At 43.9% G+C, this 18040-nt stretch overlaps 2 protein-coding genes across 12 annotated transcripts in view; both read right to left on the bottom strand.

Moving 5' to 3' along the window:
• raskol (Ras GTPase-activating protein raskol) overlaps positions 1-3849 on the bottom strand; it is a 68319-nt gene extending 64470 nt beyond the window's left edge. For 6 of the 9 annotated variants that reach the window (XM_032440770.2, XM_032440768.2, XM_015170148.3 and 3 more), the window contains exon 1: positions 2425-3842. In XM_032440770.2, the coding sequence (XP_032296661.1) occupies positions 2425-2503 (79 nt within the window). In that variant the 5' untranslated portion in view covers positions 2504-3842. Of the gene's footprint in view, positions 1-2424 lie in introns of all 9 variants that reach the window. The other 3 variants (XM_032440766.2, XM_032440767.2, XM_070206612.1) reach the window with 2 other exon arrangements.
• A 484-nt stretch (positions 3850-4333) lies between these two features.
• On the bottom strand, positions 4334-16239 carry IP3K2 (Inositol 1,4,5-triphosphate kinase 2). Of its 3 annotated transcripts, none has more exons than XM_070210507.1 (6): positions 15655-16239; positions 8526-9520; positions 7239-7488; positions 6043-6311; positions 5867-5977; positions 4335-5450 (listed from the first exon to the last, which is right to left on the bottom strand). In XM_070210507.1, exons 2-6 carry the CDS (start codon positions 9468-9470, stop codon positions 5034-5036), a joined length of 1992 nt encoding a protein of 663 aa, XP_070066608.1. In that variant the 5' UTR covers positions 9471-9520; positions 15655-16239; the 3' UTR covers positions 4335-5033. The 3 variants fall into 3 exon arrangements, with proteins under 3 accessions (XP_002056982.2, XP_070066608.1, XP_070066940.1); XM_070210839.1 differs by having other exon boundaries at positions 15975-16239; XM_002056946.4 differs by lacking the exon at positions 15655-16239 and having other exon boundaries at positions 4334-5450; positions 8526-10905.
• Positions 16240-18040: the final 1801 nt, after the last annotated feature.

The raw sequence follows: 18040 nt of genomic DNA, 5'->3' as shown, positions 1-18040 counted from the left end.
TTTGGAACGTCATATCTCCGCGCGGAGCTATTATCCGAGCGGAGTTATGTCGTTTTGGAACGTCATATCTCCGCGCGGAGTTATGTCGTTTTGGAACGTCATATCTCCGCGCGGAGTTATGTCGTTTTGGAACGTCATATCTCCACGCGGAGCTAATACCCGAGATATTAAAAAAAAATCATCGAAAAAGTTTCGATTTTCGCACCGACCTCGATTTTGAAAAAAATCGTGATGATTTGGAAGGTCATATCTCCGCGTGGAGTTTGTCGTTTTGGAACGTCATATCTCCGCGCGGAGTTATGTCGTTTTGGAACGTCATATCTCCGCGCGGAGTTATGTCGTTTTGGAACGTCATATCTCCGCGCGGAGTTATGTCGTTTTGGAACGTCATATCTCCGCGCGGAGCTATTATCCGAGCGGAGTTATGTCGTTTTGGAACGTCATATCTCCACGCGGAGCTATTATCCGAGAGGAGTTATGTCGTTTTGGAACGTCATATCTCCGCGCGGAGTTATGTCGTTTTGGAACGTCATATCTCCACGCGGAGCTAATACCCGAGATATTAAAAAAAAATCATCGAAAAAGTTTCGATTTTCGCACCGACCTCGATTTTGAAAAAAATCGTGATGATTTGGAAGGTCATATCTCCGCGTGGAGTTATGTCGTTTTGGAACGTCATATCTCCCCGCGGAGTTATGTCGTTTTGGAACGTCATATCTCCGCGCGGAGTTATGTCGTTTTGGAACGTCATATCTCCGCGCGGAGCTATTATCCGAGCGGAGTTATGTCGTTTTGGAACGTCATATCTCCGCGCGGAGTTATGTCGTTTTGGAACGTCATATCTCCACGCGGAGCTAATATCGCGAGATATTAAAATAAAATCATCGAAACAGTTTCGATTTTCCCACCGACCTCGATTTTGAAAAAAATCGTGATGATTTGGAAGGTAATATCTCCGCGTGGAGTTATGTCGTTTTGGAACGTCATATCTCCCCGCGGAGTTATGTCGTTTTGGAACGTCATATCTCCGCGCGGAGCTATTTTCCGAGCGGAGTTATGTCGTTTTGGAACGTCATATCTCCGCGCGGAGTTATGTCGTTTTGGAACGTCATATCTCCCCGCGGAGTTATGTCGTTTTGGAACGTCATATCTCCCCGCGGAGTTATGTCGTTTTGGAACGTCATATCTCCGCGCGGAGTTATGTCGTTTTGGAACGTCATATCTCCGCGCGGAGCTATTATCCGAGCGGAGTTATGTCGTTTTGGAACGTCATATCTCCCCGCGGAGTTATGTCGTTTTGGAACGTCATATCTCCGCGCGGAGCTATTATCTGAGCGGAGTTATGTCGTTTTGGAACGTCATATCTCCGCGCGGAGCTATTATCCGAGCGGAGTTATGTCGTTTTGGAACGTCATATCTCCGCGCGGAGTTATGTCGTTTTGGAACGTCATATCTCCCCGCGGAGTTATGTCGCTTTGGAACGTCATATCTCCCCGCGGAGTTATGTCGTTTTGGAACGTCATATCTCCCCGCGGAGTTATGTCGTTTTGGAACGTCATATCTCCCCGCGGAGTTATGTCGTTTTGGAACGTCATATCTCCGCGCGGAGTTATGTCGTTTTGGAACGTCATATCTCCACGCGGAGCTATGTCGTTTTGGAACGTCATATCTCCACGCGGAGCTATGTCGTTTTGGAACGTCATATCTCCCCGCGGAGTTATGTCGTTTTGGAACGTCATATCTCCGCGCGGAGCTATTATCCGAGCGGAGTTATGTCGTTTTGGAACGTCATATCTCCCCGCGGAGTTATGTCGTTTTGGAACGTCATATCTCCGCGCGGAGCTATTATCCGAGCGGAGTTATGTCGTTTTGGAACGTCATATCTCCGCGCGGAGTTATGTCGTTTTGGAACGTCATATCTCCACGCGGAGCTATGTCGTTTTGGAACGTCATATCTCCGCGCGGAGTTATGTCGTTTTGGAACGTCATATCTCCACGCGGAGCTATTACATGAGATATTAAAAAAAAAATCATCGAAAAAGTTTCGATTTTCGCACCGACCTCGATTTTGAAAAAAAAAAAAACGTGAAAATGAAAATTGGGTCGGATCGAACGACTACATCATTTGAGAAAGGGTCAATTTGAATTCGAAAAGAAACAGAAAGAGAGCAACAACCGGACAACGCCGGGTTATCTGTATGCATTCATGTGTATATACATGAGTACCGTATGCAGCTGAGTGCTTCCTCTTTTTTTTCTAGCCTCAACAACTTTGTGATATCCTTAAAAATGACATTTTGCCTTTAAGCCCTTCAAGATTCTTAGGCAAAGCCCAATCGGAGCTCCATAAATAGAAATAAGTAGATGATGATTTAGGGTTGCAGCAGGAAGGGGGCAGTCGAAGGGGTAGGGTGGGGGACTTACCGCAAACATCCAGCCAGCCCTCGACGCGGCTGGGGTAGGAAATTGCATGGGCGCGATTTCGATACGTGCGACGTCCCATGTTTTCTTTCTTTCTTTTTTGGGTGGGTGGTGATTTTTTTTCTGCTTCCTCTTCCTTATGGGATGCTGCGCGCGCTCTCTCTCTCTCTCTCCCTCTCTCTCGCCGCCTGTGGCGTGCGCTCTCCTGCGGCGGCTGCTTCTCGACGCTCGTTATCTTTCGGCTTATCGACAAGTTGTCGAATAGCTGCCGCTGCTGCTGCCGCTGCTGCTGCTTGTTGTTGCTGTTCTACTCGTTGTTGTTGTTGTTGTTAGCTGCTTAATTTGAATATTGATTTTGTTGTCGCCGCTGCTTTTGTTGCTATTTATTTGCCATATATTTGATTTTATTGCACTTGTCTTCGACCAAAACGGTTTCAGCGTCGAGTTTTAGTTTCGAATTTCCACTTTTTGTTGTTGCGGCTGCAGCCTTTTTTGATTAAAAGCTCAACAAAAGCGCGTTTCAAGAGCACCGCAAGAAAACAAAAATATAAAAAAAAAATACGTATATATATATATGTATTTATATATTAATTAATCACGATTTTTGTTGTTTTTTTTATTATTTGCTTTTTGCTGGTTTTTGTTTTTCTGTTGATTTCTTTACGCACGGCTCAAGCTCAATGCGGATTCCACTCTCTCTCTCTCTCTCGCCTTTGGTGCCGCGCGCGCTTTGCTCTTTTCAGTGTGTCCGTGTGTGAGATTATTATTTGGGCTATTTTAGCCTTTTTGCCTGCAACAGCTGTGGTCCCAGGCGCTGTGAGACGCGGGAGAGAGAGAGCGGCCGATGATGAGATGCTCGAACAAATTTTCAAAAAAACGCAATTGCCGCCGCCCCCCGCGCCCTTTCCAGACACAAGACTGTTGTTGTAGTTGTTGTTGGTTTGTTGTCCAAGCATACGCATACATACACATATATTGTTAATATTGTGAGTCGAAGGCCGGTCGGCGCATATTGAAGTTTTATTTATTGTTGCTGCCGCTGTTGTTGTTGTTGTCGCGCCAACGAAACCAGAAACTTTTTTAACAGTCACAGACGCCGCTGCTCAACACACACACACACACAGACAACTATGGGTACAAGTGCGTACATATGCGCTTTTCGGTGTATTATTTTTAAAAATACTCCAGCAACAACACCAAAACAACACCCAACCAACACACACACATCCGACAAAAAAAATTAGCACACACTTTTCAGTTTGATCAAACAAAAAAAAAATGAATAAAAACGCACGAGTTTTTTTTTTAAAAAGCACGCCAACTGCGCGCGACGTCGGCAAATGCAACAACGAACATTTAAAAAAAAAAACAAGTGTAACTGTAATGCGTGCGCGTTAAAAGGCGCGACGTGCCAACCGCGCAGCAACAAACATTAACTAACTGATAAACAATGTGACCGCTATTGGCAAGCATAAAAATACGGCACAAGCAAAGAGCTAAGAAAACTACCAGACACACTTAAATACCAGCGTTATGGTATTTTATGCGCTGCTGCATTTTGGAAAGCAGCTAAAAGTATGCTATACACATATATAGAAGCCAGCAAGTAAGAGAAACTGTGCGGGCTAACTGCCTGAGCACTTATGTTTTTACCTGTGGCACCCTAAAACACCACAAATTAATTGATAAGCAACAGCAAACACTTTAAATAAACATATGTCTCTAATCTCTTTATGCGCACAATGTCAAAACTGATAAATATACGTTTTGGCCGTGCGACTTGAAGCAAGCTGCAAAGGGTAACAATATTTTTTGCCTACTTTCAGGGCGCGCGGCAAAAATACGCGCGCAATTTTCAAATTTTTAAAAACGCGTTGAAAGAGCACAAAAAATAAAAGTGATCGAGTTTTGTTTGTTAAACGGTTTACATGAGTTTTAATAGTGCACATAATTAGTATGTAGTTATTAGAAGATAATCAAATACACATAATATTAATAACATTATTTTTATAAGTAAATAGTACTTGAACTTGTTTTTGTTGTTGTTACAGTATTTGCTGCGCATTGTTTCTGTGCGAATTGCATTAATAAATTACAACTACAATAGCAACGCAGGAGCACAACGAATTTAACTATATATACATATATATAGATATATGTGTATATATATATATATATATATATAATATGTATATGTGTGTGTGTGTGTGTGTGTGTGTAGATATATATGTATATCTGTGTATAGGTATACGCATATTGTTGTTCAGTCTTTGCTTTTAATCTTAACGGGTTAAAGAGAGAGTGGGAAAAAAAACAAAAAAAAAATTGCATACATACGCAAGTAGGTATATATGCATATATATATATATATATGATTGACAACTAGACTAAGTTTGGGTAATGGTTAATTAATTGATTTTTCATATTTCATTTTGTTGCTTTTTTTTAACACATTTCTGCGGAATGTGCTAGGAAATTTCCTTGGCGGGGCGCAGCCCCATGGAACGCTTCAGTATTATCGTTAACTATATAGTTTTCTATATATCTCGATATGTATATATATGTTTATATATATATATATTTTATCGATTTTTATTTTCTTGCTCTGGCTTTCACATCTTGCCGGCCTCCTCATCCTGGCCGCTCGAGGCGGGCGCTGGTGAAACCGAACCGGAACCGGAAGCTGAACCCGAACCGGAGCCGGAACCAGTGCCGGAACCGGTGCCAGATGCTGTGCCCGTTGCGGTCTCCGTTTCGATGGCCGCCTGCAGCTCGACGAATATGTCAATGAGATTGTTGATGCCAATCAAATAGCCATCCTCATGATTGCCCACCTTCCACGCCGAATAATGATCGATATGCATCTGCGGAGGCAGTGCCACCGTCTTGGCGAAGTCAATTAGCCAAACGCTCGCGTGCGTCTGATCGTGCACAAAGAGCAGCGAGCTCCCGATCACCTCGTGCGTCTGAAAGAACTCGGATACGGCCAGGGTGGCGCGAATGGCCCGCAAGCGTTGTATATAGCGTGGCTGTAAAAGCAGCACAAACCAAAGGTCGGATTAAGCAGGCGGTAATATAACGTTATCAATATAAACGGTTAGGGGCATATAGAATAGGAGATCTATCTACTAAGCATACAAATTCTGGATCAGCAAGTATTATAAGTTTCGTACAGAAAGAAACAAAGTTCAAATAAAGTAGAAAGCAGATGAAATAACTATAACAATCAGTGTACTTATTATTTTGGCCACGAGTGTATATACAGACTGCAGCCAAAACAACGAATCTATGTAAGTTCGATGGGCATAGCTCGATGCTGAGATAATGCACATGGTTAGATAGACGCGACATGACCTTAAGGACTCGGACATGACAGATCTGGGATTACTTATGACATAATACCCACTGCCGGGGAATATAGAACAGGTTACAGGGTTTAACGCACCAGAATATGTGGATGGCCGCTGAGGAACTCGTTGAAGGCCAATTTAATTTGTTCGCGTGACTTGGTCGTTTTGAAATCTTTGGAACTGGTGCCATCGCTTTTCTTAATGCCCTGTTGAGAGAAGGAAATAAAGAGATGAGCTTAGATCAGAAGCAGACCACAATGCGAAAGCCCACCTCAATGCGAAAGCCCAGCGTTGCGGTGCTAGAGATGGTCTCGCGCCAGACCATGTATCGTGGCTTGGTAACCGCCTTGGCCGCATGCTCCTCGGCATTGGGAGCCTGTGCATCGATTTGTATCATTTTGTCGTACATGTCCTTGCGCAGCTTCGGCTTCTCCTTGGCCTTGGACAGCTCTTCCTCCAGATAGGTGCGCACACCCACTTTGCAGTCCATCACGCAGGGCTGCACATAGTCGCTAAGCAGATCCTGCAGCTGCAAATAGACTGAAAGTAACACAGAGTTGAGATTATACAGAGCTTCAGAGAATTGGTCATTCAATCAGTCAGTAAGTCAATCAATTTATCAATTAATTAATCAATCAATCACATAGTTAATCAGCCAGTCTCTCAGAAGGTTACGTTTTTGATTAGTCTGTCAATCAATCAGTCAGTTAGTGGTCAATCAAACAGCCAGTAAGTCAATCAATTTATCGTACAGTCAACCAATCAGTCTGCCAATCAATCAGTCAGTAAATCAATCAATTGCACAGTCAACCTATCAGTCTACCAATCAATCAGTCAGTAAATCAATCAATTTATCAATCAATCACATAGTCTGTCAGAAAGTTGCGTATTTGATCATGCAGTCAATCAATCAGTCATTAAGTGGTTAATCAATCAGTCAGAAATTCAATCATTCGCTCAATCAATCTAGCTAGACACTAAGTCAATTTATAAAACAATTACACATTTGATTAGTCAGTCAGTGTATGAGTCAGCCGATAAGTCAGTTATCCAATCGGTCAGCTTGTAAATCTGTCAGTCAATCAATCAACTCAGTATGAAAATTAACCTGGTAACCTAATTAGACGGTCATCAAGTCAGTTCATGAGTCAGACAGTAAGTTGGCTTTTTATTCGGGCAATCAGCACAAAAAGGCAATCAATCAAAATAATATTTAGGTCTGTTCATCAGTTTGTCAGGCATACAGTAAATCAGTCAGTCGCACAATCAATGAGTCAGCCCGTCATCAAGTTATTCAGTCAGAATATCTATTAGTCAATCAAGCAATTCAATCAATCATTCGCTCAGCGCAATCTCAATCATGTAGTCAGTCAGCACAAATACTGACGCAGCCAGACATTACATCAGCTAGTTAGTCAATCGGTCAGTCAGTCAATCATAGTTATACTGATTTATTATAGGACTTACGTTCGCCATCCTCGCTGGTCACCTGGCCCTTGTAGACGGGCACATAGGGCCGCAGCACATCCTGCATGAGCACCTGAAAGCACTCCTCCTCCTTGGGGCAGAGCTTCTTGAGGACGGTGCCCGGCTCGGGACCGGCCTTGAAGTTGCCCTGGTGACCGGCTAGCTGCACCCACGGATAGCGCTGCTTCTTGTATGTCTGAAAGAAGGGCGTCCATTGCACAATGTTTCGTATTTTGCGCCAGCCGGAGCTCTGACAAAAGATAAAAGCGAGAAAAACGTAATTAAATATGGTTTTTAATGTTTTATCAATATGTCAACTACTTGAATGACAATATTTGTTTATAGCCGTGGCGCCATCTGGCGGCTGTTGTAATTGCTCGTCAGATGGCGACACTTAAATAAAACGATTCATTGAAAACTTGGTTTGTGATATTTCCAACAGCTGCGCCCCGCGACGCCGTAATGGACGCCCGCCACCTCCCCGGTCGGTGCCCATTACGAATACAAGACGATAAAAGTTGATAGCTCGAAATGGGACGAGTTTCGGATGTACAGCCGGAGCGAATGACGTCAGTGATTGAGTAACTACTAGCTAAGCGTTGGATAAGCGGGTTGGGTAAGCCTCAGATATGGCCGGATAAGGTCGGCCAAATCTTGATTAACGCCAGATGCGCGCCACTTAGTTCTTGAGGCGCGCCTACGACGAGTCCAAATGGACGTTGTAAAGCTGCGGATAACGCCGGATAATGTCGGATAATACCGAACAGAACTGAAAGTATATCCAATGGCGTATGTGCTTAAGAAACAACTGAGTAAGCACCACATAAGCGCTGAATAGTTCAGGATAAGCAGACAGTTTAGATCTTAAAGTACAGCCAATGACGTCAATGCTTAACAACGCTTAACAGTGACGTCTAAGCATTGCACAAGTGCCGTAAAATGTCGACTAGCGCCGGATAAGCACAAGAGCGTAGCCAATATTCTTAATGTACTGGTTAAGCGCCAGATATGTTTTAACCGGTTGTAGCCAGAGAATAACACGCCAAGGGCTGAAAATGTGGGATATCGTCGGTAAAATGTAGCCGGATAACCACGGATAAACACATTGGACTTAAGGGCGGCACTATCGGTCAATTTTTTAACTTGAACAGCAGTAATTTGTATTTTGCATTATTCCGGATAATTGCGGATAACTCCGGATAAAGCCGATTAAGCTCGGATAAAGCCGAGTAAAGCCAATTGATCACCGTTCAGCAACACGTAGCAGGGCAGCCAACGTCGTCTTACCTTCTTGGTGCCGCTTGCTGCGGACGCGGCCGCAGTGCCCGAGCCCGTTCCCGCTGTGGTTGAGGCCGCCGACGTGGACACATCAGAGTCCCACTCGGAGCTCAGATCGTCGCTGCTGGCATAGCCATAATCGCGCGGCATGGGCACCTCCAGCAGCGACTTGGAGTACTGTATGTAGCCGGGACAGAGGCTCTGGCCCAGCGGTGAATGGCTGCGACGCGGCGGCGTCGACATCATCATCAGCGGCAGCGAATGCTGCTGCGATAATTTGCGTCCGGCCGACAAGCTGACATGCTCGCCCGGATTGGCCGTAATGCTAATGGTGGGCATCGATAGTTTCTTTTCGGCGCGCTGCTTGATGCCGTGCGCCTGGGCAAAGGCCAGGCTGCATTTGCGTGCCTGCATATTGTTGCCGGATAGCTTGCGTCGAAAGATTTTCTTTGTGGCGCCGCCGCCGCCGCCGCTGCTGTTGCCACCGCTTGTGCCGGCAGCTGCTGTGGCATTGCAATTGGCATCCTGAGCGGGCGCTTCGGCCTCGCTGCCGCCATCCTCGCTGTCGGCGCTGGTCTTAGCGGGCGACTTGCTGCCGGCAGCGCGACCCGCATCGCTATCGACACCATCGTCGTCATCGACATCGGCATCGGCATTGGGATCGTCCTCGTCATCGAAGCGCAGCTTGGCAATGTCCTCGGGCAGAACGTCGGGAAAGTGCAGCAGCTTGACGGTAACCTTCTTGCCCGCCTCATTGTAATAGACCTCCTTGGCGCTCATTCTGTCAAAGTCCTCGTAGATGCGCACCTGCGGCGATGGCGGCGGCGTTGGCGGCGTCGATGTTGGCGGCGTTGTTTTTGTCGTTCCTACTTGTCCGTTAACGGTACTTGCTACGGCAGCTGTTGCGGGCGGTCGTGCGAGTGCGAGTGCGCACACAGACATTTTACAGGACATGCGACTTGCACTTGCGCATTAGACGCACTGCATCCACCGGGCACAATGAGCTGCACAGCGAGAACCGAAAATCGAGAACCATCAATTTCTGTGGCACCTGTCACCTGTTGCTGCTGCTGCTGTTGTTGTTGTTGCTGCTGCTGCTGCTGCCTTTGACTGTGATTGATTTCTGCGCATTTGCGAACCTGTTCGCGCCTTAGCCAACCACCATTGACCCACCGAGCGACCCGCCGACGAATGCAGCTCACGTCACAAAAACCAAATGTATATGCAGCTCTAAGAGCACGCTGACTATGCGTATACCCTACAATGAACAGTGTTGGCAAATTGTTAGAAACCAGAAACCATGCAATGCGAACCCAAGCCAAAAAGAAGAACAGATATATACAAATATATGCATGCATACGTCTATTCTTCATTAAGATCGGACAATATGCACCGAAGGTCTTCAAGAAAGGATTTCTGGGGTTAGGAGAAGAATAATTTTGAGGGTCGAGCAGGTCGCAAGTCGAGCAGCCAGCCATGGAAAATCTCTTTATCTTTATGGTTTCTAAATCTGTGTAGATTGGACTTGAGCAGCCCGAATGCGTCTCCTTTTCAGATGCCTAAGAGCTACAGAACTGAGAGCTATTTAGTGTTAAGGTTTTACCCTGAGGTGAAGATGAAGTTGAAGACGAAGCAGGCAGCGAATTGGGGCATGAGACGAAGTAGCTTGCGATTAAGAAATTAGGCAATTAATTTCCACAAAAAATCAAGATTAAAGTCTAAACAACTCTTGAACCCTATAATAGATGCAGCTGAATAAGTGCAGTAAGCGCATCGGGAATTCGTTGTGGCTCAACTCAAATTGAAGCTGCGACAAACTTGTGCTTGTTTTGGGTTGTTGTCGGCGTGTCGCAGTCGCTGTTGCTGTTGCATTGGCGCACACATCAATCAAAATTGATTAAATTTAATACAGATATATGCGAGAGTAGCAACAACAGCAAGAACAGCATCTAAGTAGGCATTGCAGGAGCGTGCTGGCATCTCGGCCGCTTCGCACAACCATCTGCGGTTCGGTTTGCAAAACCGCCAAAACCGCCTTAGGTAATTGCGTGTGTGTGTGTGTGTGTGTGTGTGTGCGTGTGTGGACTCTTTAACCACAAGCACAACGAAATTGGAATACGTAACATCAACCAAAATCGGAACTAAACGGCCCAAGCAGAGTCGGGGACAAGGCAAACCCGAACAACAATCGCATTATGATAATAATGGAAATGTTAATGCCAACAACAACAACAACAACAACAACAACAATGGTAACAATAGAGTATCAGGAATGGAAACCTAGCTATCCAGTTACACACACACTCACACACTCGACTCTGAATGCCAACTACAGTGTTCCACAAATAAATCAGACTTTTGCATAAAAAAAATACGACGTTCTGGAAGTACACTCAAAAAAAGTAATGTGCTCTTTAACTTTAACTTAAGACTTAACTTTAACAATAAGATGAAAATATTTCTTAATTTAAGCACAAGAAATTTTCTAAGATTTTTGTATTTTTATAGCAAAGATATAAGATTATTTTTCTTAACTTCAGGAAAATATGCTTCAAAGAACTAAACAAAAATGTTTTCTAAATTAAAGAAAATCCTCCAAAAAGAAGAATGTTTTGCTTTACTTGCGGGAAATTACTCCTAGAAGAAAATTATCCCAAATAAACAATTTACTCCCATATCCTTTATCCTATATATGTATATATATAATCTTAGCATAACCATATCCTTTATACATATAATCCTAGCAGGATATTGACCTACAAAAATATATTAGCCTAGAAGAAGAAACAAAAAAACATTTCTTAATTTCAAAAATTGTACTCCTTTAAGAAAATACTAAAAAAGTATATTTTGCTTGACTTCAAAAGTTTGCTCCCATATTATATCGTATTTTATCATAAAATAATATTATCGAAGAAGAATATTATCCTGGGTGGATAAAAACACAGAATATTTTTCTTGATTTAAAAAAAAAATGACTCCTACTAAAATATTATCGTAAATGCTTTTTAGAAATCAAGAAAAAAATCTCAAAACATTTTTGTATTCTTCTAGAATAATATACTCTCTAAAATCATGAAAAAAAACGGAAAATAATCAGAAATTACTTTCCTTACTTTTATTTCGACAATTATCTTGAATTTAAGACCAATTTTTTTTAGTGTACTTTCAGTGTGCATATTTTTTTTCGCGCAAACAAACTAAACCAACTTTTTTCCGTGTATTTTTTTTAGACACGAATCAAATTCATGTATTTAGTTTTCAGAGAATCTAGTTGAAGTTCGCTTAGACTCTTCTGGCCGATCTTTACTTATGACAACTATCAGATATAGTCTGCCGTTCAGCCTGATCTTGATATATGTGCTGGCTGCAGCAAAAATACATATCTGTTTCAAATTTCAAGAAGATAGCTTTCACACGAAGTGAGTTCGCATAGTTGGCTAAACGGTTGGATAGTTAGGATCTGTTCACAAAGAATTGAATTTTGATACTGATCAATTGTGTACTTAATAGTTTCACAATATATCTTGTGCACATTTCTACACGTTATTTTTTTTTTTTTTTTCGAAAAATAAGAAATTACGTTTCCAGAAAATTTCCGTTTCTATTATTGGAACAATTGTATTCAGTGTAAGTTTTAATTGCCGAGCGATCACTGTACGCTCTCTCGCTCCCTCTCTCTCCCTCTCTCTCCCTCTCTCTCTCTGTGTGTAATTTTCTGTCTCTTTCTGACTGCTGTGCTCTTCGCTCTGAAACATTTGACGTCATTTGCAAAAGTTGTACGCTGCGATAACGAACCACAACAACAATAATTCGAAACCTTGGAACGTCGCCGTTGTATGAGGCACCTTTTGTGTGTGCGATGTGTGTGTGCGGTGTGTGTGTGTGTGTGTGTGTGTGTGCCCGCATTATAGGCCACAATATGGCGACTATAAGTAGGCCGATCGATATGGAAGCGGCGAGATATGCCGGAACAAATGAAACTGCAGCTGCAGTCCACAAGAAGAGGGCACCGAGTAAGGGGGAGGGGCTGACAGGGCGCAGCTGGACATGTGCATAAACATCCGTCTAAACATGCACCTCGTATACACACACACACACACACACATATATATACATATACATGTATATGTACATATAGTAAATGTATACTAGAAATATCGCGGTCAATCGGAACTGAACCGTGTGCAAAGCGCACTGATAAAGGGACCCAAGCTAAACTCTCATATTTAGAGAGTATCTCAATTAATGCTAGATTTTTACTCAATGTACCGCCAGATAATCTGAAATGCATCATCTAGACTTTAGCCTGTTGACTCTAGGGTATATCAAATGCGTTATTTACTAATGTTGAATCTAATATAAACACATCTAGAATATCCCAAAAATAGCGATTATTTTGTCTGCGTTTTACTTTTGCGTATGCTCTATATATATATGTATATATGTACCTCCTTAGTTCCCTTCAGACATTCTAGATCTTTTGTATACTTTCAATTCCCGAAGATTTTCCCAATTTCCTTTTCATTTTCTTGAACTTTCTCAACTAAAGTTTTGATATTTATATTATATATATATGTATTTTCCTTTTTTGATCAGCTTTTATGGTCGAATCTCTAAGGCCATATACTTACTATCCAGCTGACTGTGCGAACTAGCTCAGTTCTGAAGCTATCCTGATGAAACTAGGGATGAGATTATTTTTGGTTTTATATTCTTCCACACAGTTAACATTTCCATGTCGACGAGAATCGGTAGACTATATCATATAGCTGACATAGACACAATAGAAACTTCTCTAGAAAAACTCTTTGTTTTTTTTTTCAGATAATAAAAGTTCTCTAAACGCAACAGCTTCATTTCTTTGTTTTCTGTGACTATCCCTGAAGTTCGAGAATCGAGTAAGTAGAACCCATTAAGTGGTTCTCTCTCTTTTTCTCCTTCTCTCTCTCTCTCTCTTTTTGTGTTTTCTCTTCCTATTTTTCCCTCTCTTTCACTCTCTTTATCAGTTCCTCTCTGGCTTTCCCTCTTTCAGTCTGTCTCCCTTCTCTCTCTCCCTCTCTCTCTCTCTCTCTCTCTCTCTTTTACCTCTTGTCTTTCAGTTTATTTACTTTGCAAAGTAATCCATTGCTTGTTATTTCAGATACTTTCTTTCATGCCACTTTCACTTGTATCTTTATTTAACTGTTTATTCTAGACATTGTTGTGGATTTCATGTCTGTTTCATCTGTTTGTAAGCCCCATTGTATAGCTCTGTATTTTATGTATTCACAAAATCGTGACCGATCTTTTAATCCCCTTTGTCAACTCGCTGTCTTTATACTCTATCTCTCTCCTTTCTCAACGTGTCCTTAACTTTTTCAGCAATTTTCGCTATGTTCGTCTGTTCATATCTCTCTTTCTATATCTGATCGCAATATCTTTTCCACTCTCTCCAGCTCACTTTCGCCATTCTCTACTCATCTCTCTCTCTCTCTGTCAAACTCGTTTTTGTATACTTTCCTTTTTCTCTTTCTTCGTCTCTTTCGCCCTCCGCTTTCTTTCTGCCTCTTCCTAATTTTGCCTTTGTTTCTCCCCCACTCGATCCTTAGATTGTCCCGATCTTTTGTCATTTTATCCTGTTGCTTCTCTCTATAATCCTTCACGCTCTCTTATTCCCGCTCCCATTCACTTTCCCTCTCGCCTTGCCTATCGTGCCGTCTGTTTTGACTGCGCTTCAAATAGGTAATTTGCTATTCGTTATCTAATAAACACCGTTTCGCACATGCCGTCGTCGAAGGCCCGATCTACGCCTAGATAATAGATATACATATATGTACATACATGTGTAGATATCTATAGATATTATTGTTGGGGCAATAGATACAAATGTATCTAAAGATACAAAACCCTGTATAGCTGGGTGTGGGGATACGTAACGCCAGCTCTTACCCGGACACCTATGCCCCCCTACCCCGTCAATTCTCCTCTAATGCTCCGCCGGACTGCGCTTAATGTGCGGCATTCACCCCGCATAACAATGAAAAAAGCAACGTTTTTTTTTTTTTGCTGCATGTAGATGTGTTTGTGTCTGTGTTGTTTTTTTTTTTGTTTCTTAACTGCCGAAAGCTTAAAATTAATAAAGTAAACACTTTTTTCTATTTCAGTTGCGTCGGGCGGTCGCCATTGACGCACAAAATGCGATAGAATTAGGCGCTTGGGGGGTGTGTGTGTGTGTGTGTGTATATGTGGGAGGGGGGGGGGGGGGGGTACATTGATCGTCATTGAGGGCGTTTAAGGCTGGGTGGCTGAGCGTGTGGGTGGGTGGGTGGGTATGGGCGCTGCTGGAGAGGCACCAGCGGATGTATATTGAACGATTGATGCCAATTATGGTGGAGGCGGCATGATGGTGGCAAGGGAGGGCGGGGGGGGTGGTTTGTGAATGTGTGTGTGCATGGTAAAATGGACTTGGACTGCCATTTGTGGGATTCGGGCGATAAATGAGCTTCAATTGCCAAAATTGCTGGCAAACCAAAATTGTTTAATAAAACATGCGACGCGTCTTTTATTATTATATAATTCCCAATTGGTGCGCGCGCGCGTTGCCGAGTCAAGCAACTCAGCTGCACCCCCCCCTACCAACCGTCCCTCCCTCCATCACACTCTCTCTTACGCGCTGGCAAAGTGCGTAGCATTCTCCATTGACGTCGGCGTTGAAATGTTTACATAAACTTGAATTAATTTCATTGCAGAGCAGATCAATACCGCCCCCCCCTCCCCCTCCCCCCTACATGTCCACTCTTCATCGAACACTTCATCAGACGCGCAGCAGCCAAACGTAACGCGCGCCCACTCTGTGACGCGTCGGCGTGCGACGCGTCAGCGCGTGCTTCAATTAACACTTTTTACAGCAAACCAGAAGTAGAAGAAGAGGAAGAAGCAGCAGCAGCGGCAGCGGCAGCAGCAACAACAACTGCGCAGCTTGCAACGTTGGGCATTTCCAGCGCTTCCAGCAGAAAAATTGTCAACGTGAGAGCTTTCATGTTAAACAAGCAGCAACAAGAAATATACATGTATTTATACACATACATATATATGTATATGTATATGTAAATGTATATATATGTATATATATATGAAACAACAGCACTTAACATACACAAGTGCATAAATACACGCACACACACACACACACACAGCAAAAAACAACAATAAAATAAGAAGACAAAATGAAAACACACAAAATCGCGAACCGAGGCGAAATTTAATTAAATTTTTTTTCAGTTGGAATTTTTGTCCGTTTTTTTTTCTGTTTTTTTTTTTTTTTTTTGTTTTTGTTTTTGAAACAACAGACAAGCAGTCAAAACAGCTCTGCTTAATGTTATTGTTGTTAAAGTTGTTCTTGTTTCGTTTGCTTGGCTTAAATTTTGTTTCGTTTGTTTGTTTGGTTTGCGGTTGTTTTTGTTGTTGTATTGTTACTGTTTCTGTTTGCGTTGCTGCAGCTGCTGGCGCTCGACGCGACGCGTGCCAGACATTGGCTTGAAAAACGCAAACGCAAACGCGCAACGGCAACGGCAACGGCAACGGCGACGGGAAAATTCGTTTGACAGCGACAGCAGCAGAGCACAAGCAATAGCGTATAGCAGTCGCAGTCGCAGTTGCCGTAACAGTGACAATAACAGTAGCCGTTTGCTGGTAACAGATGCAGAGACAGAGCCCAGCCGCACGCGATCGCTGCAAAAGCTCAACTGGTCGGGGGACACAGGCAGGCATACACAGTCAGAGCTGCTGCCGCTGCCGCTGCCGCTGCCGCGATGAGCAGCAGACAGCTAGCGGCAGTGAGCAGTGAGCGGCAGCGACGTTGCGTCGCAGTCGCAGCATTGAAGTCCTAACCCCAATGGGCGCGCGACTGATAACAGTAAATGCCAAAGCAAAGAGAGAGCGCATGTAACAGAGAGAGAGAGAAAGATGGAGCTGAGAGAGGGCAGTGGGAGTGGGAGTGGGCATGACGTTCAATGTTGGAAGGCCAAGCGCCCAGACACAAACAATGGAAATTGATAGTGGAAATGGCAAATTGTGTAGCTTTCATTAGGCTGTGCGCCGGGCAAAGCTCATTATTAGCTGCTCAGCGCGCTCTGCGTCTGTCCGCGTGTCTTCTTTGCGTTGTTTACTGAGAGCGCCACAGTGTAAACAGCTAAGCGCACGCGTGTGCGCGCGCGTGTGTATGTGTGTGCATGTGTGAGTGTGTGTGTGTGTGTACGTCGCAGCACACAAAAGGATAAGAGCTTAATTTGAGCGAAAAGATGAGGCCAAAGCGGCCTTTTGAAGCGCAGCTTCGAGCGTGAGTCGCTTGTTACCAGCTTCTTGTGGAATAATACGGTTTCGAATTCGATTTCGATTCTCGAATTTAAGCCAATTTCCTTTTCAAGCAGCAAATTAATCAAATTATAAAATGTGCTAAATTATGTTTTAAATTGAAGAATTTCTGCAAGAAAATGTGCTAATTTGTTTGGGGGCCAATTTAAATAAAAAAAAAAAAAAAGCCCAAGAGATGTATTTGACAATGTAAAAATAATAATAAATATTTGGATAATTCGTATTTGTGAAAAGCGTAATTTCGAAATGTGCAGTTTATTAATCTGTCGCTTTCTCCATTCATTAAATTCGAAACTTGTGCATCGCTCTCTCCTCTCATCTCTCTCGCTCACTCACTCTCTCTCTCTCGCTCACACACACTTTTTCTTGAGCCGCAAACTTCTAGATCTTGTTGCTCTCTTTGCTGCTCCTTGTGCAGCTTTCCAGATTTTAATATTTTTCTCAATGAACTTTCCCCTGCGCCCCGTCGCTGAGTCTTCAACGCTTGAGCTGCTGCTGCGGCTGCACTCCGTGCGCTCTCACACACACACTCTCTCTCTCTCTCTCTGTGTGTCTCTCTCGGGCGCGCGCGCAGGTAAGTTAAGGCCAAGCGCGTCAGCGTCGGGGCGTACGTCGCATCATAAAGCCTGTGACGTCAATGGCAACGACTACGCTGGCAGCGCGAACAGCAGCTTTCGGACCGGTCCAACAGTCCAATAATTCAATGCGACAACGGCCACAACGGCCGCAACGTAGACGGCGTCGGCTGAAGCTGAGTCCAAAGCCGACTTGGCCAAAGCTGCGTTGACTGTCTCTGCTGGCGCTGCTGTCGCTAGCTAGCGCAAGCAGCGCGAAGCTTTCGAATTGATCAATTTAGCCGAGTTGCAAACCAGTTGCGAGCTTTTGCTCGCTCCGACTAAACTAATTAACGCCACACGCCAGCCAAAGCGAGCGCAAAAGCTTTTGCCCCTCCCCCTTCCAAACACTCCGCGACCCACCTACCTTCTTCTTGGCCGCCTCAGCCGCGCTGATCACGTACAGATCAACAATGCCCAGCAGACAGTCGTCGCAGCGGCACACATCCTCGCCAAATGCCAGGGAGCCCAGGCTGCTCGTCGAGTCCAGCGAATCGGTGCGACGCAGGCGGCTCACAATGGAGGCAGCGCCGCTGCCAGCAGCGGCAGCGGCTG

Source organism: Drosophila virilis, chromosome X (genome assembly GCF_030788295.1).
Source record: "Drosophila virilis strain 15010-1051.87 chromosome X, Dvir_AGI_RSII-ME, whole genome shotgun sequence".
Lineage (NCBI taxonomy): Eukaryota > Metazoa > Arthropoda > Insecta > Diptera > Drosophilidae > Drosophila > Drosophila virilis.
The sequence above is the reverse complement of the archived record's forward strand: the minus strand, read 5'-3'. Positions and strand labels throughout refer to the sequence as shown.

Coding starts and splice junctions, on each gene's coding strand:
- IP3K2 (XM_070210507.1), bottom strand. CDS start 9,470: ATGTCCTGTAAAATGTCTGTGTGCGCACTCGCACTCGCACGACCGCCC. Junction 5,978..6,042: donor CGCTGGGCTTTCGCATTGAG/GTGGGCTTTCGC, acceptor TTCTCTCAACAG/GGCATTAAGAAAAGCGATGG. Junction 5,451..5,866: donor GCGGCCATCCACATATTCTG/GTGCGTTAAACC, acceptor CTGCTTTTACAG/CCACGCTATATACAACGCTT.